The sequence below is a fragment of the Prorops nasuta genome, unplaced genomic scaffold (genome assembly GCF_024137725.1).
Source record: "Prorops nasuta isolate Cenicafe-Biocafe unplaced genomic scaffold, Cenicafe_Pnas_1.2 PNAS00003, whole genome shotgun sequence".
Taxonomy (NCBI): domain Eukaryota; kingdom Metazoa; phylum Arthropoda; class Insecta; order Hymenoptera; family Bethylidae; genus Prorops; species Prorops nasuta.
In genome coordinates, this window is record NW_027116800.1 from 11,385,152 (window position 1) to 11,412,801 (window position 27,650).

Below are 27,650 nucleotides of genomic sequence, written 5' to 3' on the forward strand. Positions count from 1 at the left end.
CGCGGAGTGCGATATTTCATTGCGGTATATTTCTCACGACTAATACAGAAATGTGCTTAATCGACCCACTGATTTGGAATGGAGAAAAATCTTGGCATCGCTCACGCCTTGCGCGTTCTCTCTGTTATGTTACGGTAGGCGAACAGCTCGAACGTTCCGCAGTATTCGTGTAATCCACTCACTCGGTGTAATCTATCGATACACGCGTAATTCGCGCGAGGTATTTCGCAACGGCTCGTCATTAACCCTTCGACTCGATAATTTTACCCCCACCCTATGAATCTCGCCTGGTCGAGTCCTTGCATTTTGTAAAATCCGAGCACGCGTTGGCAGACTCTGACAGGACCACCTGTTGGACAGTTTAGAAGTAATTAAATGGAGCGAACGTTTCAAGTCAGTAATCAGTTCGCCATCTGTTTTGTGTTTCAGGGATCGCTCCACTTTGCTTTCGTCTACTAGTTGATGTATATAAATATAGAGCCTTCCAAGATCAATTGGAGAAATGTCCGATGATTCTTCGTAGCTGAATAGCGAGGATGAGGTTTTTTCAGGGTGGTTCTTGTGATGTTGCCAGAAGGAATTAGAGGATGGATAGAGTGTGTGCGTATGTGGGAGGGGGGGGGGGGGGGGGGTTAGGCAGGATGGAATAGGTCCCAAAAGCCGTTCTCGCTCGTGTGTCTCGACTCGGAGCGGGGCAGCAGAAACACCGCACCGCCGGTCCGGTCGGTCCGGCTTTCTCGAGAAGTGCACCTTGGCACACTTATCGCAGCAACAACCCCACGCCGGTACGTCCCTCGCGACTCCTCGCCTAACTCAACTCAACTCAACTCTACTTCGTCTCACCGCACCTCGCCTCGCCTCGCCTCGCCAACTTCTTTACCCGTACACTTCATCTACGCATTATCGCGTCTATATATATACTATACTCCAATACGACTTGGTAATTTTTCTCTCGTCTTCCCTTTCCAACCCTTTTATACGAGTTTTTCTTACTTCTCTATTAACTTTGATATTCTTTCCATCCCTACCCCTTCTCTTTAGCCCAGTAGCTCCTCGTGTACGTTGGTATTCGTTACTTTTCTAATGTAGGTACTATGATTCATACCAGTTTTTTTATCTTCTTCGTCTTTTTTTATTTCTCTTCAAACCCTCGTAAAAATTTTTCCTTACTCGTCAGTCAGCTTTGATATTCTTTCTATTGTAGCCTCTCTTTTTAATCAAGTAATTCTCAGGTGTATTCGTTACTACAATAATTTAAACTATGGTTTTCCCTGAATTGTATATAATCTTTATTTCTTTTCAAACTTTTTTGCAATTTTTTCTTACTTGTCAGTCAACTCCGCTGTTTTTCAACCTCTTTCCTCTCTTCAATCCAACAGCACCTCATTTTTTTTACTCATTATGATAAATTATATTGGTTAATAATCCAATTCGCCACTTTTGCTCTCATTCTCACATATTTTTTTCTCTTTTGAACCTCCTTTTAAGCTTTTCCTTATTCGTCAATCAACTTGATTCACTATCCATTTCCCCCCCTTTAGCTCAGTGTAACTCTTTATTCCTTACGTCTCATATACATACTTGTTCCGTTTTCTAATAAACCGGCGTATTATATCGTAAACGAGCCACGTACGACTGCGTGATTCTGATGGCTAACGGTGGTAAATTGATTATGCGCATAAGTGGACTCTCGTATGTGATCGCCCTTTACCTTTTCGAATTCCTCCTACTATCACGATGCAACCGAACTAAACAGCGGTTTAAAACTTCCAATCGTGACTCTATACTAAAATCTACACTGTTTCTCTGGTATTCTAACAGTCGTGATACCAATTTACTGAAAAATCGGTAAGAATTACTAGAAATTAAGCCTGAAATTATAAGTTCTAGCTACGTTAAGTACACGTGTATAAATATAAATACCTAACATAATTATAGTGTGTAAATATAACATACACACACACATATGGCTCGTGTTTTATTATTCACTCTCTCAGCACTCAAATCCAACTCACTTTCTTGTAGCCCAATACACGTATGCTCATGCTCAAGTATTTTTGTTTGCATATACGCAGAGTCTCGCGTGTGTCGGGGACATAAACACACACGCACGTGGCATGAATGGGGCTCCGCGCACAAATTGACCTCACTCTCGCGCGCTCCGAGAATCGTTCGGTTACATAACGCAACTCGCCGAGCGCGAGTCCCTTTCCTCTTTTTTCATCTTCATTCTCACACCCACCGAGACGAATCTCCTCGGACCAAAGCACTTTTACGCTATAACCACGATTTTATGCTCAACGCCATTCCTGCACAAGTGAAAATAACCTCAACTAAATGTCATTCCTCTTCTACTACCATTTTCACTACGTCTCTTCAGCATTTGCATCATCTTCCAAGATCACCCCAGTATTTTCCCATTCACGCACCCTATTAACGTTGATTTTTGTTCTCTGCATGAAAAGAAGACGGTGATAAGAAAAAAAAAGGAATTGACAAATGCATGGGTAAATAAAAATGATAAGACTACCGAGTATTAAGAGAAAAAATTGATAAACTTGTCAAACAAATCCATGTTAAGGATTTGTTTGTTTGCTGTGTGCTTTTTGTTTAAAGTTTTTCTCCAGACGAGTCTTCCGAAGAGCTTGCATGGGATCTGTGCCATTGGATAGCGGAGGACCGTATTTCACAGCGTCTTCGCGATAATTGATTTTTGTAATAATAAATTAATCGTCGCTTCTCAGGTGGTAAACGAGATACAATAAAAATCGGTAAGACTCCACACGATAGACAAAGCGAGCGTCTGTCGCCTTATCGTATTTTATGCGACGCCCGAGTTTAAGTTCAAGAACCACTTTTATATCAGTCATTGCAGACGCTCACCATGTTTTCTTTAACTTTTCGTCTTTCGAGAAAAAGTAGGCCACGTAACTTCTCCGTCTCTTTGTAAATACAATAATTAAATAGAACCGTTCCAGTTTTAAATTGGGACATTTGTATAGGTTTGATCTGAATTTTGTCTTGGAATACCTGGCATATAATATATACATAATGAGACGACGAAGAATATTGAACAGAAGCTTGTGCACTATGGATATTGGCCAATATATATATAGCATATATATCTACTATATTGGAGAATGGCAAGGTTAAGATATGATTGTAGCGATAATGAATCATCGTTGTTTGGTAAAATTTTGCTAGAACATTCCCGAGTCATAGGAAATGAGTCAGATGATGCTCGGTGGCGTTTGCATCGACCGGATTAAGAGATAAAGTGAAAGAAAAGCGTCATAGAGTTAGATCGATTTTTACAAAAGTATAAATATATATATATATATATATACTTCTAAAAATCGATCGAGTGTCCGGCGGATAAGAATTACCTAATTCGCTTTATCCATTGGTCAATCGTTGCATAATGATAAGCCCGCCGAGTGGTCAAAAACTACGCGGCAGAACGGTGAAACTCGCGGTGAAACCGTCGTCCGTCCGTAGCAGAGCTCCGCTCCTCGTGGAAAAGTTCCCCCCAAAAGTTCTCCAGTTACGTATATATAGCACTATATATACTATAAGCTGGAAAAAATGGGCAAAAGTATCTGCAGAGGAGCCGGGTCGTTTTTCAAACTTTCACCGAATTTACCCGAAAGTCCTCCCTACTCCCACCTCATCGCCTCGCAACGTACGATCTGCAGCTTCTCTCTTTCTCTATTTACACCATTTCTAGTTCACGTCAAATTATTCTAGTTTCTCTCGTTACACGTGACACTCGCGACCCGTAAAAGTCGCATTGTCAGCCGTGCCAGCGATCGAAAGTAAAAGTGGCGCAAGAATTAACTCTTTGCACCGATTACGATGCTGCGGGTCTAACCCAATTTTCCCGTTTTTCCCCTCCGAAAGAATTTCAGTTCCTTCATACGTGCGCGCCGGCCGTTCATGATACGAGCCTCTTATCTGTTTCACGTATTCGAGATAATCCCTTTGATCGCACATGTCGAGATCAGCTTATGAATGAATTCCTCACGACTGAAATATTATGATAGTTTTAAGTTTTTTTTTTCTTGGCAAAGAATGATGGAAAGGTGGACAAAACTGTGAGAAATTAAAATTCAGTTTACTCGAATAAGTTTTTCGGAACGTAAAGAGAATTCGAGGGGAAGAGTAGTGCGTACGAAAATTTCAAGCTTGTTTATAAACATAACGAATAATTTGATAAGCTTCGTTGATTTCTAATCCGAAGAGACCTTTTTATATACAGCGATTTACTTATCTTTGAGAAGATAATGTGATTTTGTGTAGAAATTGACGAGTTCTAGATGTTGAAATATAATAAAGTTATTTTTTCATATGGAAAAATTGAATCGTGACTAAAGTTAATATATATATATATATATACATATATGTTTATAGAAAGAAGGTGACTTGCTGCAAAGTTTGAAAGAAGAGAAAAATAAATTGGTGAATGGAAATGAAAAAGAAGAATAAAATTGTTGATGGTTTTGAGCGAGGGAAAATTCTTTGATCGTTTTTATCTGCAAAAGTGCAGTGCACCCTTGGGGCCACGGGCTTCTTGGAAATTTGATGACTCGGCGCGTTAATCCAGCAACGATTTAGGTATTTGTCGTGGCTCAGGTGGTGTGCAGTCATCGGGATTCACCATCGTTAGACGCTATTTGCCAATCAGCGAAATGCCAAGCTACTGATGCGAACAGCCAATGCTCACGCATCAGCAAATTTCTTTCTGATTTCGATCCAAGCCATGACCAGCTCAAACTCCATAAGTCTAGCTCTTATTTTTCTATATATCGACAAACTTACCTATCTCTTCTGAAAATTCATTTCTCGCTAAAATAATCTAGAAGGAAGCACAAAGTACTTAAAAAATTAACAACACTTTAAGAATTTCCCTTCAAGTGCATTTCCTTGAAAAATGTCGTTAGTATAGGATGATCGATTAAACCGATCGATCATTCACTCGGAATATTCATTTTCACGAAAAAGGAACATCTACTCGTGTATTTGTTACGACACAACTATAGTAATTTTCAGAAAATTTTGATTTTCACAAAGATAACACGCTGGTTCATTTCTTTATTCACATTTCGTACTAGTTCGTGCATAGGTAAATCGGTTGACATATAAGCATAAATGCGGGAATTATGATAAACGTCGCAATAACGAACGAGTATTGTATGGTATAACGATCAAGAGCGAAGCTGCAGGAGGTGATCATCCATGGGTTACACTAAACTCTCAATGGATGTTGCACACGTGGGATAAAACGTGGGTACGTTAGCACCCACGCACTCCGTTTCATTTTATCCTCGCTTCTCTCCCTGTAAATTATCCAGTGTTTGCACTCTAATGTCCCTTGCAGTGATTCTCAAATCACCTTTACGTGGACAAAAATTCTTCGAGCAGTATCAAAATTGTGCCTCAATTTGCAACATCTGCGAATTACTATTCTGAATAAACGTTTTTACCAATTGCAAGCTTTTTTTATTAACGATTGTCATTTAAATGCCTAATAATTCTTATAAGGACTCGAAATAATTGATCCAAGCTGAGAATCCCTGGTATCGTACAGCGGCGAGAAAATTGATGCTTTATTTCAATCCACAGCACATCATTTCTCTCGGTTAAGCTATTTTAATGTAACACGCAAAACTATTACCAAGCTACAAAGCGGAAACGATTCGAGTAAATTTCATATCGTGAAATTATGCAAGAATTGATGATTGCATCAGGATAATAGTCATGATACACTTTTCAAGTACAGAAGAGAAAGCTATGATGTCCCGCTGGGAAATGTTATATCATTTTTCCCATGAAACTCATTACTTTGCCAAATATAGTTTCAGGCATCATAAGGAGTTATTAAACCAAAGCGTACCGTATTATCAGCCATGCAAATGTCTGCAATAAAACTTGTACGATCGAATTAAAAAAATCCTTCAATTGCACAAAATTCTAAAAATTTTAGACTTCTTTAGTAATAACTAATTAACAATAAAAAAATATACTTATGTGTAATAACAAACATAGGTTCTAGTGTAAATAATGAGAATCGCAAAGAATTTTGAAACCATCTCCAAATGATAATATAGAATATAATTTCTAATGAAATTTTCTGAAAATTCGTTGAAATTTATGGAACAAAAGGATATATTCGTCAATGTTGATTGGAAATAAAGAAGGGTTTTGGCGGATTTTTGTGGAGGGAGGAACGAACAAAAGAGATAGAGAGAAGAGGCTCGTTATCGGTATACGTATTTCTCGCTAATCATTTATAATGGGCAATCGTGGAGAGCAAGGTCATTGAACTCTGGCGATGGTACACCTACCTTTTAATAATTCGATGAGTCACTTTTAGCACTTGCAGCTTTTTCCTTGGTTCCGAGCTGACGTTTCATCTGCTTCACGGTGACCAGCTATCGGATCGTCTTTCCTCACTGAGACACCGCCTACTTCCGTGTCCACCAGTTGCAGAGCAGCGAATTTTTCGTCCTGTCATCCCAAATCCATCGCGAATAGACCGAATTCTTACCCTACGCTTATCGGCCAACGAACCAGCCCTCCCCTTTACCGCCTCGAGTCGAACTTCCCTTTCTTTTCCGTTCACTACACCAACACGCACTTCGATTCAACGAAATCCCGACGCGATAAAAATTGCAAGGATTAATCTCCCAATTTAGCTGGAAATTTTCTGCTACGTACTTTCGATCGAATAATAAATGTGTGTGCGTGTGTGAGTCATCGTTAATTGTATTAATTAATTTTAGTGCATACCTAATATGTTTGCTCTGGTTAAATATTTCACTGGTGGAAAACTATATTGTAGCTTGGATTGATGGTCAAGCCATGTAATTATCACGTAATTTACTTTGGCAAAGTTTCGAACCGAATTAGTTGGTTAAATAATTAATGAGATTATTATTTACTTTTGTATAAGCTATGCTCCATTTCGTTGCGAAAGATTAAAGTGATTTGGGTAGTTGGATTATCGATGCACAGATACGAAAGCAGATTTGTTTTATGGGGATTTTGGTTGGAATGTCAATTAATTGGAGAATAAACTTATTAACGTGAGAGAGCGGAAATGCACAAGTGTGTAACTGGTGCACTACGTATGCCAGTATCGCGAAGCGTTGCACGCGACCTTGCGGGAGTTTTGCCTAGTGTGCGTGCTCCGACTCACTAAACTAGACTGGAATTGCGCGAGATTCAACACGTATAGGGTGCTTCCCTCGCGAATTTCGTTTCGCGCCTGCATCCACAATCCAATTATTGTACTACTAGATTTATATTTGTTTTTTTTATCAATCATATTGAAAGCAACTTAACAGAAATTTAAACTTGAAATTTACTTAATAAGTTTTTTAGTTTGGTTTCCTCCCTCGTGGATTTTGTTTTAATTCGATTAGTCCATTACTAAATTTTTGTATATTTTTTACTATTTATTACTGGAAACAGCTTAATGGAAATTCAAACTTGAAATATACTAGAACAAGTTTTTAATTTATATTTCTCCCTCATAGTTTTAGTTTTGTGCCTACATCCGTAAAGGAATTAGTCCATTACTGAATTAATATATATTTTTTACAATTGATTATTAGAAATAGCTTAGTCAAGATTAAAACTCGAAATTTAATTTCAAATTTTTTTAGCATCGTCTCTTTTCTCCACAGGATTCTCACTTATAAGAACCTTTCGTTCATCTCCCTGCATAGGTTATACATTTGCATAATTAGATATCCCATGGTGGGATAGCCTTGTACATTTGGCATTTGCACAAGTTTTCACGAGTGATGAACGCAAAATGCGTGTGAGTCTCGCAAAGTTTCTATTATTGAAATAGAAATTACAGTGGTTATCTTGTTAATTTGCAGAAGTGAATCTTACGTCTATTGGGATCTTTAATGGGCGATAAAGTTGTACAATAAAGATTTATCGGAGCTTGATGATGGAGCATCGAGAAAGAATGCGACGAGAGTTCCCGAGCTTCACGACCTGCATTCGCATAATTAGATCTACGAACGTGCGAATGACCCTGGCAGCAATGATATTTCCCTATTGTAAGAGTTCTACTGTAAACAGTGCGATAAATTGAGAGACCGAGGAAACAATACAAAGAAATAAATAATATAGCAGTTATGTTGATGCTAAAGAGGAAAATTTCGCTAATAAATTGCAGCAATTAAATTATTCAAGAATCCCATATATTTCATTAAACATTTTCTACAATATTGTCTATAATTGCTTTCTTAATCTTTCCTTCTTAGCTCGCGCCTTATCAATCCTCCTGTAATTAATGTTTCGCGACTGAGAATTCTATATAATCTTAACGCGAACGCTGTCTACTCCGAACCATACTTCAACTTATTTAGGGAGATTGTTAAACTTTCCACTCAATGATAAATAAGTTTTTGCCGGGTTAACGATCATTGCTTGATAATACCAAGTAATTAGTTTCGTAAAAGGTCTTACAATGTCATGGAAATTTTCAGAGCCTCTAAGAGAAAATGATGAATCGTTTATTTCCGGTATTATTATATTTCAAGTTTATTCCATTGTTCCTCTAGCTTGTATGTACTTTTATTGTTGAAGCACTAGCCCTAGTCGCGTTATTGATCTACTAATTATTATCGACTAAATAAAGCGTCTATAAATATACATAAAATGATTTTATTTTTATAAAGTAGATCAAAAAGATCAAACTCCCTAATTAAAAGCCATTAGAGTAGTATTGACTATTTAATTTCTGTGAGCAAAAGCCTTTTTAACGTTCCAACGAGAAAATCAATTCTTCGATATTAAATGCTTATTACACAAAAGCTCCTTATGTTCAGATAAAAATGTTTCGTTTCCAAAAATCTTTCCACTTCTCAATATTTACAGCGCGTTAAATAATCAGTCGGAAAAAGTGCCAATAAAAAATTGGTAAGGATGAAACAAGAGGCTGTGAGTTTCCACTGAAAAATGAAATCATAATGATTCTCTTGAATGAGAAAATGAGGTCTCTTTCTCTCTCTCTCTCTCTCTCGGGTAGCGTGTGGATGGTAGAGCTCTTTTTATCGGTCACTTTAAAGCGCGTGGCGCGCGAGCCAAACTTCTCCACGCTAATCTATATACTCGCGAGTATAATTCCATCGAGCTTCTTGTAACAACTTGAAATCATCGATCAACGACACTTGAAATTCTCTCTGCTCGCATACAACGTATTAGCTTCAGAAACTTCCCAGTATATAAATACAGAAAATACTTGACCTTTGCGATCACCCAAAATTCTATATTATATTTATAATTTATATTTTCCACCTGCTCCTCGTGTTTTTCATGCAAGACAAATCGTCGATTCAATTTTTTCTTAATTTTCCAAAATTTCCATCATCCCGACACGTCCGTAGATTTTATTTGAAGAAGAGGGAAAGTTTGGATCTCGAGGGATAATATTATGGCTATAGTCATAACGGCATAGTTGTATATCATACCACCGAATGATAAACTTGGAGCACGTGAGCTCTTATCAGTCTCGGTCGCCCGTGACGCTTTTTTCTTCCCAAAGCCTGTCGTTTCTAAGCTCCAGCGTGACTGATCCTCTCTGCGCAGTTTGTATTTCATGTTTTACACGATGGCCAATGACTCTTTGGACCGATTAGCCGCGTTCATCTCTCGTCATCCCATTGATTATCCCATGCGAAATTATCGCTCGTGGAATTTGAGCATCTCGCGCACCGAATGATGCAATTCTCGAGAGAAATTTATGAATAGGCCCAGCGTTGTGTTAGTGAGCTTATCGACGGATCGTTAGGCCTGTGCTCGTCAGTAAAAATGTTTGACGCGTGTCCGTACTATAAAATTCGTTGATACGTTACGATAATTCACGTATATATTGCAGTACATGCATATATGTATATAGAGTTAATCTTAAATGTTGGACTTGCTGAGAGGTCACGATGAATTGAATTAATGAAAAATGAAGGAAAAATTGACTGGTATCTTCTACTACTGTGTGGTGGTGGAGAGGGGGGGGGGGGGGTGAGAGGTTCTAGTTATCGTCGCATATCATCGCAATGATCTCACTCGATCCATCTTACAGGCCTGCTCGTCTCACCAACTGCGCCGGAATTAAACGACATTACGTGCTCGTTCCACTATTATTCGTGATTTCTTTAACTATCCATAATTCTTTCTGGGCTCTATTTTTCTGCTTCTGAAGAATAATCCTATAGTTTATTTTTCGTTCGTAAATCTTGAACACCGAGCCCTTATCTCTCAGATAAGCAAAAATGAAGCGAAGCAAAGTTTTGAGGAGAAACGTTTAAAAAAATGTGAGTTTTCATTCAGTTTTCCCTCGTTTTTTTCTTTTCTTCACTCATATCTTTTGCTTTGGGGAGAGAGAGGTGGAATTTTCTTGAAGAGATTTTAAAGAGATTAGACGAAAGGAGATCGATCGCTCGGTGCTATCATTAGGATCTAAATAGATAATTTATTGATGCCACGTTATATTTTTATCAGAAAGTTTATCCTCCGCTCGGAATCCGCTTTTCCGCTTCCTTTTTTTCTTCCCGCCCTTATTATTGGCGAACTTTGACCTGCCCTAGAATTTTGAACCGATGTAAATTGTTATCGAGCGTTGCCGCGATACCAGCTAGAACAAATCCAGCGATATTGGGAGCCGCTGAAGATAATTTGCAGCGCGCGCTAAACCTTCGGATAAAAAATGTAATCGGATAAAATTAGAAGCGGAAAGCCGAGAGCTTTGACTGACCGTACAATGGATCATAATAACCGGGGATAATTAAACGTTAACCGGATAAAAAAGCTTTTTTGCTGAAATAGAAGCGTAATAATCATCTTTCCTATACCTGATTAGTTATCACTATCTATTATATCACTCGTGCAACACGATGGTGAAGCAAATGGAAATTTCTGTACTGTCAAAATGGCATCAAGGCAGATAAATTCGGGCTAATGCGGATGCAAGCACAGAAATCTAAATAAGGTGGCGAAACAATAGTTTTGGTAGATTATTGATTTGGCAATATAAATTTGATCAAGCCAAAAATATTCTACGAACATAATTGTACGAATTATCGAGTTAAAAACAGAAATTTAACGTTTCTGTGTTCGAGTTATAAAGGAAGAATCGTTTTTGTCGTTTAAAAGTTGAACGCGCTTAATTTTGGAATGGACTGGTGCATCGTAGGTACGAAAGTCATTGCGAGGGGGTCAACGTTTTCACGGTGGCCAAAAATTGTCGAAGAAATCTGCACGAGTCAGCGTTAGAGGCAGGCGCAGTGGCACTCGCGTTTCTCAGCGAGCACGTGCCCCTCACGCGAGCCAGACATGATTATATTGTTTCGCTTTCGAAGCGTCTCACCGTTATTTAGGAAAAATTATTACTCATTTATTTCTGCTGCTTCCTCGATAATTAAACAAAAGCATCGATCAATTTTATACTTGAAAAAATTGCTATCTTACGGCTTCTTGTAAGTTTTGTGCGACCGGAAACTCAACGAATGCTGAATTAGGAGCTGTTAATAGTTTCTGGAAAAAATTGCAAGTTTATTGGTAGGATTTTGTAAGATAAATGAACAGTAGCTTATTAGTCGAGGTTATGTAATGGAGATGGAAATGTCAGGAATCGAGTGGAGAATGATTTTTATGGTTGGCGGAAGTAAAAGGAGGGAGAGAGAGAGAAAGAGAGAGAGAGAGAGAGACATAGGATAGGGATAACATTAGCATCGGCCAGATTGGCCAGCGGACACTCACACGGTAGGTGGACGTAGTAAACGTACGTGGGCACGCGTGAACGCGCGCACACATACCTACGCCTCACACGTTTCCACCAACTACGTCACTTGATCCCTGATCCCTTAGCTCCTCCGCATGCATAAATAGGTCGAATAACCAACTAACCCACTATATACACAGCTCTTTCTAGGAAAATGCAACCCAACCAACAACGATTTTTCCCCTAACCAGCTAATAAATTCCCTCTATACTCTCTCACTCACCTCACCTCTTTCCAACTTTATATATATACTTTGATACATTACTTTACCTCATTTACCCACTATTCCACCTTTATTCCTCCTTTCAATTCGCCTCCTATTTTTTCTTCTCTCGCATAGATTAAATCAACCATGAACCCTTCGGTTGCGAAATAGGATTATAGGAATAGCTCTTTTTAACGGAGGAATAAAAAAGGTGAGTTAAATTGTTTTTCATTTGAAATAATAAAGCGATTGCGAGTGGGGAAGACTAGTGCACTGCAATTATGGATCGATAAATATAGCGTATTGTGGTGATTCCCCGTATAATTAATCGTCGATCCCTAATTGCATTTGGTGGGTATGTACGTGGGTAGTCGTTGACAGGAGATAAAATTAGGTAATGATTTGTTGTTAGTATTTGTATATATATATATATATATAAGAAGAGATTTAATAGAGGGAAACGGAAATTGTATGGTAAGTGAGTCTGTTTTGCTGATAACATTGATAAAATGTATATTACGAGTTGGAAGGTTCGTCGAGGTAACAACGAGTGAGAGAGAAAAGGATAGGTGGATCCAGGTCAGTAGTAAAGGAAAGTGTGCGCCGCCGTAGGCAGGACTCCTTCGCTAAGGTATTACACAATAATTATTATGATCGCTTCGTTATTCTCCCAGTTATTATCGCCGTCTCCCCACTATAATTCTCTTCGTCGAAATCTTTTATAAATAAAACACCCTTAAAATACAGTAAATTTATCTAAATTCGAATATACAATTCTAATAAAATCTATTTTCTTTTTCAGTCAATAATAACAAATATTTTAAGCTTTTTTTCAATGGTAGAACATTGCAAAGGGATGTAATGGGCTTGTAATGGACAACTGAATAGCTCTAAGGAGTGACGTATGTTAACGGGGAAGGTAAGAGTAGAAAAATGCGACATGATCGGACACAAAGAGTCCTCGAGCCGATGTCATGAGTCTGAAGGAAGAACGAAGGATGCGATCTATTTGTCCTCCAACTATGGAATTCAGGAAGCGACATTCCTTCCGTGAGCCGTCCAACTCGGAAATTCACCGTCCGCTGTACAAAGAATTTATATTCAGCTGGACAAATTTCTCGAGGAGCGATGCTCCTGAAAGGATTCTCTTTTTCATGAACCACTAACAATATCTCAAAAGAATTTCCATATTGTTCGATTTTTTACTTACTTTAAAGCGATGTACAGACCATCGTCTGGTGATGCGAAATCTTAGAAAAATTAATTTAAGATAATTATATAAAAAAATTTGGTTTCGAGCTGATAAATACGCTTAAAAGAAATACGTGATAAAAGGACAGGATTGTGTGTCTATGTAACGAGTTGGCTACTGTTCGCGATGATTTCGCGAGAGTCAGGCTGCGCCGAGTGCTTGGCACGTAATTGCTTTAATTCTCTAATTAATTAAAATAGCAGCGTGCGGTAGCGAGCACCCACGACAACCGCAACAGATCCATACCGCGTCTATTTGCTAATGGTAAACTCGATACTGGGAAACAAAGGCCAAACCACCCCAAAATCCTGATATATCAACTTTAATTCCACAAACCGAGTAAAATTTCCAAACAATTCCACCTTCGCTACGGTAATTAAATTACTAAATAAATAAAAGATAATAAAGAAAAATTGATAATTAGCGAGTCTTGGAGTGTAAAGAATAAAGGGGGCTGTGATAAGATATTTTAATTGAGATAGATTTTATCCATGATTATAGTAAACATATATTACGGACAAAGGCAATGGGAGAGGAAATAGTGCATAGAATATGTTGAGCCATAAAATTTAGCACGCACCTGTAGATTTTTCTATCTACGCCAGTTTAATTTGGCGTGCAAAGGGGTGGGGGGTTAAGGCGCGAAAGTCATTACGAAATTGGCGCTTAGTCATCGCTCTTTTCCGGAGGATATACGTACACTCGATAATTCTAATCCGCGCACGGAGCGCGGCTTGCTTTCTTGCAGCGCAGTGACCTGATTCTTCGCGTGCAGTGGTAAGAGTGAGCGAAGAGGGGGCCGGGAGGGGGAGGGGACTGTGGGGCCGGGGTCCGCTCCTCCGAGAGGAATAGCGAGCCGCGAGAGTGAGTAGACAAGATACGAAGGAGCTACGAGAAAAAGGAGTGTGGTTTAGGAGGAGAAAGTGAGACAGCCCTGAGGAGGGGGGAGGTAAATCTAATAGAAAGAGAAAGAGAGAGAGAAAAGACACTCGGGACACGTAATAGCCGTCGCGGTAATAGTGCTACAATATTATAGCATCGCTAATGTCATTCATTTGTGATTTAATGGGTAAACCAGAGACCGCAGTGAACGCAAGGTGCCGCGCGCGATGCACCTCCCCCCTCCTCCTCTCTCACTCTCTCTCTCTCTCATGCTGAAATTCCAAAAATTATTCTCGCACATTCCTTCTCTATTTTTCAGCCTCCCTAATTTCTATTATTTTTAAAAATATAATTTTTATAGTATTAATTTACGTTTTAATGCTATTTTCCATTCTTCTCTTTGCGAAGCATTCTAATCTAAATGAAAGGATCACGATGACGTCAAGAGGACCGTATCTTAGGTTTTAGAAACTCGGTGGTTAGAACTGCTTATCTATATTAATTATCTCACCGTGTGTTTGTTATGATTTGTTTTGATATTGAAGAAAAAATTGTAGTGGACTATGCCGATTTTTTGTATCAAGGGACGAAAGAGGCACAAGTGGTTCAAGTAGTGTGGAGGTTAGGTTAGACTCAGAGCAGGGATCGACGTACGATTGGCAGCCGATGCGGCTGTGCAGTTCGCGACGTTATTAATAAACGCGCGAGAAAGAAACGTGGGACTACAAGCTCGCCATGTGGTCAACCTAAATTCTACGAGCGCTGTAACTGGTATAACCGGGATAACCTACTTACGGGACTAAGATGTCAGGAGTCGCGAGAAGAGTAATGTCGTACGTACGCCCATTGGCGTTTACGAGAGGGTGTGAGGAAAAGGGCACGTGTCACTATTCCTGAAAAATCAAAAGTTTATAATCTTCATAGTCTATTATCAATCGAAAACACGACTTACGTGTCCAAAGGAATATAGTGTGTGTGTGTGTGTGTGTGTGTGCGCGCGCGTCCCTTCGTTAATCCTGAATAAAAACAAAACTCCCAAAGTGACAGTCAATAAAGAAATAATTTTAATAGATACAAGAATATAGGTCATGTTTGCCCAGAACAAATTTTGTCAATTCAAATTTCTCCGGAGGGAGTAGTAAGAAGCGGAAGTGACGATTGAACGAACGCCAAATGATTTTGTAGCTCGAGTATCCCACGCATTTCCATTCCCTATAAATTCGATAATTTTATCGTGACGATATTCTTCAGCGATTGGATCCAAGAGATTTTTGAATCGCTAGAAGATTAATTCGATCGATGAAGATAATGCATCGATAATTTATCAGGATATTGTTCAATTATATAAGATTCTGCTTGAAGCAAAAAGATATTTTATTAAAAATTGTTATAAAGAAGATTGTTCGATGATATCGGCGTTGATGACTTAGGTGTATTGAGAAGTGAATAGGAAGGAAGGGAGAGGGGGGGGGGGGGTCAGGTGAAAGATGAAGCGTTTTTTAAGCGTCCCTGAGGCGTCGCTTCTAATATAGCGGTGCAGCGGTATATAGGTCGACTACAGAACGTTCTTTTGTACATACCGCTTGTCTTTCTCTGCGCATGCGCGTTAGATCATACGAAGCACGTGTACGCGTCTCGTTACGACTTCAACCGGATGATAGCTCGTGTTAGCTTACTGACCGAGTGCTCGCGGGTCGAATGAAAATTCTATGTAGACAGCAACATTTTACACCATCTCGTACCACCGTCGTTTCTGAATAAATAATTATTGCAGAATAAACAATTCTCACCAATAATTGCACACTACGAAACATAGACTATTTACAGATTTGGCCAAAAATCATTAACATTATTCGCGCCAAATCCTTTCTAAAATCAGCTGGGAAGTTGGTTTTCATTCATTTTCATTCTCCTTTTGTTCTCTCTCAGCTTTTGCGAAACCTGGCGCTACTTGCGAGCCCCACTGCCGAATTCTCCCAGCAATCTCCCAGACCACCTTTATTTTCATAATTGATATCTTTGTTTTAGTGGAATAATAACGCATGGCCTGTAAGCGATAGTTGTACGAAGCACAAGCTGGAAGTCAATTATGGATTAATTAAAAGCAATTTAACGACAATTACGGCAATTTTATAGGAAAACGAGTTTTACCCTTTATCTCAGCATAAAAGGAAATTTTCTCTCGACTCGACTCGTCCTATTCGTCGACTCATTGTTATATCGTATTTACATTTTCTTCCGCGTGTACTTTTCGCGTATCGTTTATATATTTTCCGAGCCTTATTCGGTTCGAGAGGGAAATCGAAAACAAAGGTGAATCGATGCAACGGTTTTTCGTTTATACTCAGGAATGGGAGAGGGGGGGGGGGGGGGGAATAACAGAGTCACGGGAAGAATGGGAATTATTCCAATTGCCGAAGGGTTCCGCACGTACTACGACTTGCCAGTCCGTTACGGCCGACATAACAATGCATGACGTAAGACGCCGGGGTCGAATCTTCCTTACCTCCTCCGTAAGTACGATTAGCGATGTTACAGGAAAGTGAAACTCACGGAAACCAGGTCACACCCACATCGCTATACGCACGATACGTCACTGACAAATCGCTGAGAAACATCTAGTCTTCTATACTCGAAATTCGCCAAATATCTGCCACGAAATCTCGGATTCCGTCAGTCTCCATTCATTCAAAACAATCCTGTACATATACATTCATTAAAACCAAATCACAATTGCCTTCCATTCTAACCAAATTACCCTGAAAACCTGTCCCACATAGTCGCGAATTTTTAACATCTCGATCGTTAATTAATATTCATTACTCTCTTTCCAAACAATTCAGACAAACTCTGCTTTTCTTTGTCCCGGTTCAATTTTTTGTAGGAAAATAGCAGCTTGGCAAGGATTCCTTATTTCGATGCATCAGCCAAAAGCATTGGCTGATTTATCGACACACCGAATACCAGTGGTTATACTTTTAATCAGCTTTGCTATATCCGCAACTATATATATATATACATATACATAGCTGTCTCTCGGTGTATAAATAATATCGAGCAGTATGCACGATCTCTATACATGCGCCATATACACTGAGACGTAGCATAGATTTTTCTCGGAGCATCCCGCCGTCCGTGAGACGACGGAATATATATATTTAAACGATGTTTTTCTAAGAACGTTCCGGCTCTTTTGACTGACGAGAAACGTCCATGCATCGGAAAGCACGTGGTATTGGAACAGGCAAATGAAATTGTCAGAGAGAGAGGGAGAGAGAGAGAGAGAGACAAATTTATATAAATAATCCATAATTTTTAGCGCGATTAATATTTTTAAAGCGAGCAAGATAATCTTTTATGATAGGAGGTTCGCTCGAGCTTAAGGGTGAATCAGTGCGTGCATGAGTTTTGGTATGCGTGTGTATGTGCGGGCGCGGCTGCGCGTGGGTGCTACATCGACAGGCTGGCCCTAACCCATATAACGCCGGAGCCAGAATAGAGATCAAGCGGATGACAGGGACTAATATATAGCCAACAGCGCGAAAGATTAGATTGGGAACTCCTCGCTTTTAACTCGCCTCCTCCATGCCTTAAGGGAAACTCCCAACAAGCTTGACACGCTTTATGATTGAGCATCGAACACGAGCAAGCGTGAAATACCCACCATTCATACGTCCTAACTTTTTTATTCTTATACAACAAAATTAATAGAGTAGACTTTTCCAGCTTTTATATATTAAAAATATCTTTCAACTCGCCAAAGAGTTTGGACAATTTTTACGAGCTTCTCTCAACGGAGACGAATATTTCCTGTGCACTTTCTATTTTTACAACCACGCGTCTTCGCGTTATCTTCAGAGCCCGAAGAATTTGGGTCCTTCAACGTCTCGAGTTATGATCGATCTTTCGTAAAAACTTGTGAAAAATCGGTGGTGAGTATTTCGGTGTAATTGATCGTTAATTTTATGTTGATGGTGATTGAATTGAAGGTTTTAAGCATAGTTGTAGTGTTTTTAATTGTCGCGATAGGAATGATTAAATGGAAGAGTATAACGTATTTTGGAAGGTTCCGTATATAACGTTGAAAAGCGTAGTTTTTCCTTTGGCATAGTTAACGTCCAATAGGAAGCTTCTTCACAGACCAAGTGGCGCGACGTCAAAACTGAAAGCTCGAATCAACGATGCACCGTGTCACGGTTACACCGGGTGCGATGCTGGGAAACCAGCTAGACAACTCTAGGCACGCTTATTCCTATTTTATGCGTTCCACGAATCTCAGCTATATTTGCTTCCCGCATCATTTATGAAGCTTAATCGTTTAGTGCCATCTCCATTAATTATACAACTGCCACGCCAATACTTCTCCTCGTGTGGACTCTCTTAATCATCCTCGTTTATTCTCTCCTCGTAACAATAAATATTCATCCTTATATTATATACACTTCCAATTGATCATTGAAACTCCTTTTTTCTCCCTTTAGTTTTCCTCTGTTTCGTTTTATACTTCCAAGCTGTTATCTGTTATCTATTTCCAGTTCACAACATTTCAATGATAAGTGAAATTATACATTTTTAAAAAATGTAAATTTTGGCAATATTTTCTAACGTTATGCCTAGATGCCTTATCTGCAGTTTAACAATAAATTACATTGTATAGCTGGAGTGTCTACTTGGAATATGCATGCGTCTATTTGATAAACACGTGGATATTGGACAATTTTCTTTAAGGGTAATTTGAAATGAGAGTAGTATTAGGTGCAAATTTGTGTATATATATACGAACTTGAATTTCTTATCTAATATTTATTAATGCTAAGTGATAAATTAGATTAGATTATTGTCGCAAATGTCAATTTGGTAGCAGACAGAAGTGAGAAAGGGAATATTGTATTCCTTCTTTGAGGTTTCGTCAGTGTGTCTCTCCCTTCCGATTCGTGTTTCGTAGGCTCTTTGAGACGCAATAAAGCTTTGTTGAATCTAGACTGACTATACTTGCTGACATAATATTCACATCAGGCTCGACTAGTCAGGTTATCGATAAAACTTCCGTTTAGGCAAATGTGTAAATTCCTATAGCAAACAAAGCAATGCTAATTTTTTAATTAATCAAGAATCTAGTAAATTTCCCAATCTCGTCAAAATAGAACAAAACACTTGTCGCATGTGCTGTCCAAAACAGACAAGTTAACGTTTGTTTTTTACTTTAGTTTTAACACATCTCCTGAGGAAAACACTAACGTGTTTTCTATTTTCAATTTTTTAGAACTCTTCAAAGGGCTGATGCACTGACGAATAATAATTAGTTTTATACTTGTGTAATCCTATCAGCTGATTTTTAAAACTTAAATGTCGAATTTATTTAAAAGAATAACCTCTACCTTTTCTTTCTACCTTACGTCATTTTTAAAATTAACAGTACAAGAGCTATTTCTACCAAGCCAATTGTTCTGTTACATAAATATTTGCTCGTGCTAAACGCAATTAGATTATTTAATTGATAAAGAGCAGATAAGCGATTTATGTTATATCCAGTTTCCTTCAGATTTTTATGCAGTTGTTCAAAAAAATATAAATAATATATAAGTTATATGTTATTCTTAATAAAAAAAGAGACGTGCATATGTTTTTCCATTATTAATCCCTTGGAGAGGGTACTATTTAATAATATTAAATTTAATTCAATAAATATTTATAAATGTATTAACCTTGTCATTTTTTTTTATTAGTAGATAAGAAAGCTTCATAGTATAAATTTTGTTTGAGTATTTTATCTATTGTTGATTATGCGTTTTATGTGTGTGGTGCTGCCAAACTTTTCTTTTTTTAAATCATTGGAATTCCGAAAGGGAAATTAAAGGAAAGGGAGAGATTTGTGAGAACTAATATTAATTCGAAGACGTAACTTTCACTCGATGGACAAAAATCCATTGATCCATTCAAAGTTTTAATCCCAAATGATTCGATGTTAGCTTTCGAAAATAAGTAGAGTCCATTCCTTGACCACCTCAATTCTTGCACATGGTTCTCTAACGAGAATGACGAATTTACAAATTCACGAGTTTATTGCTGCCAAAAATACTAGATCGCGTGTAAATCGTTAAAAAAGTCATAATAGTTAGTTACGAAATTTTACTCCGCCCTGTTGGGTTTGTAGGCTATAGACTGAACGTTGAGTATTCAGTTTGCGACATTTTATATATAAAAAAAAACGAACTGCTCTTATTAGATTGGATTCGGTGTTTGTGCCTATAAATAAGCATATTGGAATCATCTGATTCGATAACAGAAAAGTAGAGGCTTTTTATATCATTTGTGTATTTTTTCTGATTAACGAGTTATACATGCTTATCAGCCTTATACAATACGAACGTAGCTATTCAAAAGGAAACCAACCCTCATTTTGTATAGATGAACAAAAAGTATCAAATATAGTTGAATGGGATCAGAAATAGAATTTTATTATACTAAATTTCGTTTATTTTTAGAAAATATAGTTTAAAAAACTGACTTAGTCACGACTTTAATAATTATGGGTTGGTTCCATCTAGTATATAATTACTCATATGTAAATGATGTACGTTCTTTTGCCTAGATAATAATTAATATTCATGCTTCCGTTGTTAATTTTGTTTTCAATCCTAGTACTTTATTCTTTCGTTCTTTTATTAAATTCTGAATAATGCAACAATATAAATTAAGGAGAATTTGAGAAACTTACGATATTTAATTAACATTCAATAAAATAATAATTAAAGGGATTAGCTAATTGGTTGAAAAGTTTGATCGATCTTTGGGACGCGTGCAGCTTGGTGAAGTTATCGAACCTAGTGTTTATCGAGACGATTTATCAAATCTGTGCTATCGCGTATTTGTGGTGCGAGCAAGTGGCAATAGAACGAGCCAGTCAGGCCAGACGATCGATGAAAACAAACCATAAACGGATATTATTATTTTCTCTTACAATGATTCTTCTCATATCCTCTCTCTCTCTCTTTCTGTCATCTCGCTCATAGCATCTTTTCGCTAATTAAACTGCGCCTTAAACTTAGCAAGGAAACGTAGAAACTTTCGTTGCTCTTTCTTTCATGAAAATCGTGGAATTTTTGGAGAAAGATCGCAGGCAAACTCACGAAAGCGATGAGTACCTATATCATATATTTTATTCTTCTAATTGTCGTGAATAAATTAGCAAAGCAGCGGTAATATTGACACCAGGCCCGCGCAAATATTTGACTCGTCGTGCAAACTTACCCAGCACCACGCCAAATTCATAATTATTCGCACTCCTGAGACTTTTACTTCCGGGAATAGTTTTGGAATAATTGAGAAAACTATTCGAGTAACTGAATTAAGTGTCAGTAGCTGGATTGGATTCATCGCGATTAGCTCGATAAAATTCTATATACGAATGGTATACACTGACTTGTTTTGATTTTACTGCCAAAAAATGGCGATCGAGGCTTTTCAATCAATAAGACGTCTCTATTTACAATTGAGTAAAATTTACGATTAAAGAGTTTCAATCAATAATGACCCTCTCTCTCTCTCTCTTTCTAATGTCAGGAGGAAAATCGATGAGAGTCGATTTACCTATAGCACTGTAATAAAAACATACGTGGAAAAGAGATTTTTGTAGATTGATTGGAGATTAGGAGGTGGTTTCATCAAGTTCCAAGAGGGAAAGGTGAATGACGCGATTTCAATAGGGATAGTCAAGCCTGTCACGTAAGAAGGCGATAAATATTTCTTGACCGCCGGTTAAATAAAATATAGCGATCCGTTGGCCCGTTGCGCGCTCGAATGCACAATCGCCAGTCTTTTCCCCGTGTTTTCCTTCTCGTGGAAAACCTGTTTTTACTTGGGCGAGATGATGCTTGGCCAGTCGATTGTTTGCTGCCCCGCGTGGGTATTAAATGCAACTTCGATTATGCCACATTACGTCTCTCATTTTCACCGCGTCTTTCACTTCAGATAGAGTTGAAAGAAATAACTGGAGAAAAATATTTTTATTTTATAAATATTGACTCGAAACAAACGCCTCTAATTCCCAAAAGTTAATGCACTTAGCTTAAACTTGTAATTTGTGTTAAATTTATACACTGATTATCTGGAAGCACGGTTCTTGAGGGAAAATTAATGTTTTTTTGTAGCATTGTAATCGAGGGAAAAAGAAAATTTGTTTTAGCGCATACGTGGTTTGGAAAAGCGGTTTACACGCGTACACATGTACACAACAAAGAGGACACGTTCACCTGTATCCCGTTTGCCGTGGGAGAGCCTCGGTTTTCCAATAACGCTGCTATAATCCATTTTATCTGACTAACAGCAAACTAATCTCGTGACTCAGTAGCCTCTCCCCCCTCCTTTCCCCGTATCACTTTTACTGGATTCAAGTATTATTAAAATGAATTTAACATCGAAACGTCAACGTTTCCAGCATCTCAAAACTATATGCTTGTATTTGTTTTTAATGTTATTATAATAATTATAATAAATGTCTCTCTTCTTATATATACATATATATATTATATAAGTTTGTTCAAATCCAACTCCTTCATTATTTTTTATAATTTTCAAGTATCGTCTTAAAAACGTTCCTCGATCATCGATGAAATATTCTCTTCGTCAAGTTTGATAAATGAAATGGAGAAAAAAGGGGGAGTTTCCTTGGTATATGTGCTTCGAGCACCAGTGAACACCTCGTATTTTTATCGATATTTTATAACTCTGATTTGCATAGGATAAAAATGAATTGCTAGTTTTTCGTCCATTAAACTTTTGCAACCGAGTCAATATTATTTCCAAGTTACGTTTAGCTCACTTGAGTTTTCTGAAAGAGGAAATCCTTTTGATCCCTGTACGTATATTCATCGTTCGGTAATAATATTGCTGAATTAAATTTGATACATAATGTTTTTCTTTATGACAGAGACACATCAATTATACAAATAAATATTAAAGCGTGTCTATGCAATAAGTACAATAAATCTACAGAAAGATTCGCGCAAGAATATTTGTTTTTCTTTGATGAAAAGAGATAGGTACACGAAGAACTTGTACAAATATACTTTTTCCTTGGGTTAAACAAATTTTCTTGGCTATTCACTGGATCTCCACTGTACGTTACGACGAAGAAGAAAATATTGAGATGATATCAAATTTACTCATAGCGGTCGTTAATCACTGCAACGACCCAGCTTGTTGATTTTAGGAATAAAAAACTCAACATTCAATTATTCGTTTTAGTTAACAGTACACCCTCTGCAGGAATACAAATAAAAAAACCACGAGGATTGAGTGAAATTTTGACGAGGAGAGAAATGGTAGGGTAAATATTTGAGAAAACATAAGCCAAGTACGTTTTATATCAAAATATATTTGTGCATAGACAAGAAGACAACCGTGACACGTGTAATCTTGTACCCAACATACGTCAGACATACGTTCAGGATAAAAATTGGCCAAAGTTACTCGTTTTTACAGCTGCTACATCTTCGCTCTCTAAAAAATATCATTATCTCTCGCTCATACATACGATTCGAGACTCTCGCAGAACTCTCGTTGAGATAGAAATGAAGCCCGCTTCACGCATTTTACGGTAACTCTGGTTCCGAGGTATCCGGTTTAAGGGATAGCCTCGTGGTAACTTCAGAAGGCAACCGCTTTCAGCGGTGCAAGACTTAAAATATTCAGTTACACGGAAGGAGCTGCTACAAGCCGCAAATAACATTGGTATTTCATACCAAGCCATTATCGTACATGGTTAACCATCGTCGTAATCCGATGAAAATAAAATGAAAAAAATCAACAATTTTAACGATCGTCTCTATCTCTCTTCTCCTATACATTATTTCTTCAACTCTATTAAAGATACAAAAAATAATAGCAAATATTTATCGATACATATACAGAGTGTACAAGTTAAATAATTGGCCTTTCATTCTTCGCTTTTCGATCACGTTCGTCTTTCCAATAAAAATGATCTCAACCATGTACGACGATTCCAAGAAATTTTGTCAATTTATTTCCATGTCTTGCCGAAATTTCACGAGTTTTCCGACTTTCAGTCGTTCCGTGGTAAGTAGTTGGTTACGCATCTACTTGGAAGAATGTATATGTTATATATACTATACATATATATATATACGTATGTGTGTACAGCTATGTGGAATCTACAATTGAAGCAGCATCCGTTGCGTCTTATTATTGTTCGCATCGTATTTCTTCCGTGTACAACAATTGTCGCGATGACGAACACTCGTACCTCGCACGCTTACGCACACATTCACACAAACATCCAGACATGGAAACCGAGGCATACATTCTCAGTCATGCGCTCTCGTGCCCTTTTACTCTAGGAAAATATATTAGCTTTTATGTACATACATCTCAAATATAATAAAATTAATAATAGCTATAATACAAGGGCGTGTAGAGTTTGTTGTTTATGGAGCAGTCGAAGAGGCAAGAGCTCGAGCAGCAAATTTGTCAAAACCCTTTGAGATAATGATTAGTCAGTTATCTGAGAAGAAATGTGCAATGTTTAGATTGGACAGCTGTGTCTCTGTCTCTATATCTCTTTCTCTTTCTCTTCAGATTTAATTGCCAGAACTGAAGCCACAACGATCTGCTATAGGTACTTGGTAACGACGGTGTACTAAACGAATCTCTCGAGATTTAGAACCGAAAGTACATAGTATATATTCTCACAAGACATCGGTGCAACGTAAAACAAAGTTGACGCTGCACGCGTGGCTGCGCGAGCTCTCTCAAGGTCCTCCGAGAAGTAATTCGGTACTCTCTCTCTCTCTCTCTCTCTCTCTCTTTCTCTTTCTCTTTCTCTTTCTCTCGAGGGATAGCTAAGCCAGTCTTCGGGTTGTGTTTCTCGACCTCCTTGCACGTGCGACGAAGCAGCATCGCGAGAGAATCGGAAGAAAGAGAAAAGAGTTTGTTTCGTGTGTTTGTTCAGGTAGCACATTAAAAGTTCAACACGTTTTCAGAAGTGAGATCCTCCGGAGCGAAGGACGATCCTGAGAATTGGTGAGAACACTTTTGGAGCCACGTGTCGACGGAGGATGCCCAGGTGGAGTCGGAGGTGACATTGGTGTTGGTGATGGGGATGGTGGGGGAGGTGGTGGTGGTGGTGGTAGTGGGGTGGTTAGAAGTGCAGGAGACACTCTGATGGAACGTTGGCTACATGGGTCCCACCGCGTGTTGCTGGAACTGATCGAGATGCCTGGAGATCTCGCGGTGGAGTTGTTCCGGTACGACGCCGACGCTGCTGAAGAGGGACCTGAGGACGTTGAGTTCCTCCGTGAGCAGCTCGATCCTCTTCTTCAGGAGATCGTTGTCCTTGACGAGCAACTTGACCTTCTCCTCGGTCTCGCGGGAGCGGACCTTTGCCTTTTCGCGGCTCTTCCGGACGGCGATGTTGTTGCGCTCTCGACGTCTGCGGTACTCGTCGCTGGCCTTGTCGATGGCCTTGGTTTGCTTCCGGGCGACGGCGGCCGCGGCAGCCGCGGCTGCCGCGTGGTGCTGATGGGTCATCAGCGGTTTCATGGGGTTGGTGGCGGGTCGGGGTTGCTGCTGGTGAACGGGGCCCTGGCCTGGATGACCGGCGCCCGGTACCGTGGAGGGCGTGAGGGTCGTAAAGGTCGGTCCCCCATTGGCGAACGGACCGTTGGCGGCCGGATTGTAGCCGCTGGGCGCGTATTGGGGACAGTGACGTCGGTAATCCGCCGGGTCCAGCGGTTCCTCCTTGATGCTCGGCGACTCCGAGCTCGAACTGTTGCTGTCGCTGCAGCTGTTGCTACCCTGGTGATAACTCGCCCCGCTGTGCACCGGCTGGGGCATGTAGGCCAGGGTGGTGCGGGGGTAACCGGTGTTCCTCACGTGTTTCACCGCCCCGTTACTAGCCCCGAGCATATCGAGCAGCCCGTCGTTGAAGTGGCTGTCGTCTATGAGGTGCTGCAGGTCCAGCGAGATCTCGGGCGTGTTGAGATCCGTCAGTTCACCAGCCGCTGCGCAATGCTCCGCATACTGCTGGTGAACGGTCGCCTTGCTCGCCGACACCTTGCTGACAACCGCGCTGTTCTGTTGCTGATTGTGGTTGTGATTCACCTGAAGCGAATTGTTGTTGTTAGCCGTGTTATTTGCATTGTTATTGTTCTGCGCTGTATTGTTGTTGTTATTAAGCACCTGAGCCTTCTTCAGGTCCGCGTTACCCTGGGCCTGAGCCTGGTGGGCAGCGGAGTCGTACATAACTGGAGACTCCATTGCTCACTCGCACATCACAGTTTTAAGAAAGAAAAACCTCCTTATCACGACTCCCTCCGCTCTCTTATCGCTCGTCACCGCCGCGATCGGGACCAACCTCGGGAGCGCGCGCGCGCGCGCTCTTCCTCTCTCTCTCTCTCTCTCTCTCTCTCTCTCTCTCTATTACAAACAGCTTCGATCAACAAGTGTGCCCCGCTCGATCTCCAACTCCATCGGCTAGAAACTTCCAACTATCGATCTCCTCGCCAGTTGGCGAAGCACTCACTATTTTGTGGCGCGCGAGCCAAAAAATTGCTCGATTTAGCGGCTGCCGGCTGACACCGGTCCAAGTGTTATTCCGACTCCGAGGACGAGGTCTCCCGACGCGATTCTCCTCAGAATTCAAAAGTTTGCGAGGGGTGCACCACGGCTTTTCCCCTCTCTCTCTCTCTCTCTCTCTTTTTATACAATCAAAACAGTCTTCTGCCCCAAAAGTCTTCCTCTCCTCCTGCCTCGCTCCAGCCTACGCGTCAATACTCGACACTCGACACACGCGGTTGGAGACGAACGCGCAGAGAACCGGAGAGGAATAAAGAGCGCGAGGGTCAATGGGATTTCCACGGAAACCAGCAACCTCGACAAGAGTTGGCGCGCGACTGAGCCGCTTGGCGGCATGTCGTAAGCTTTCAATGTGGCGCGCATCGCGCGAGACTCCGTGATCTACCGCGCATGCGCGCCGAACTCCTGCCCCCTACCGCCCTGCCGCTCACTCATCCCACTCCGCTCTGCTGGCGTGAAAACGCGCCAAGAGTGCCCGAGAGCCCAAGACGCTGCGCCGCGCGCTTACCCCTTCCAATCCGAGCTTTTCTTCCTGAGAAACTTTTTTTCCACTATCCTCTCTTTTTCCCCCAAAATTTCTTTTATTCCATCTTGCTCATTATCGCAATATTCGCGGTGCGATTATATTCTGTGTGTTTAAAGAGTTTTCTGCCAGCCCGAATCGTTCTCGTTTCTTTCGTTGATTTTCGTCGAGTTTCGAAGATCGGACGTTTCGCGCGGGAACTAAAAACAACGAAAATTTTCCTGGGCTCGACTTTCTCGCTGCTATTTATAAGAATACGCGCTAAAAGACCGACGCGTCCTTCCGAACGGTCGAATTTTCCGAGCCAACCTGGCGACGCTCCGTCCGCCTGATATATGCTGAATCGGTTAATTGAGTACGCGCGAGCGATGCTTGTTTGGACAGAAATACCGCTGCT

General features: G+C 39.8%; 1 protein-coding gene across 2 annotated transcripts; it reads right to left on the minus strand.

Annotated features, from left to right (window-relative positions):
- Positions 1-23,492: 23,492 nt before the first annotated feature.
- Positions 23,493-27,063, minus strand: slbo (slow border cells). Of its 2 annotated transcripts, XM_066746437.1 has the most exons (2): positions 26,335-27,063; positions 23,493-26,256 (listed from the first exon to the last, which is right to left on the minus strand). In XM_066746437.1, the coding sequence occupies exons 1-2, from the start codon at positions 26,410-26,412 to the stop codon at positions 25,330-25,332; spliced, it is 1,005 nt and encodes a 334-aa protein (XP_066602534.1). In that variant the 5' UTR covers positions 26,413-27,063; the 3' UTR covers positions 23,493-25,329. The 2 variants fall into 2 exon arrangements, with proteins under 2 accessions (XP_066602534.1, XP_066602525.1); XM_066746428.1 differs by having other exon boundaries at positions 23,493-27,063.
- Positions 27,064-27,650: the final 587 nt, after the last annotated feature.

What these genes read in the sequence shown, in the direction of transcription:
- slbo (XM_066746428.1), bottom strand. Translation starts at nt 26,412, where the DNA reads ATGGAGTCTCCAGTTATGTACGACTCCGCTGCCCACCAGGCTCAGGCC.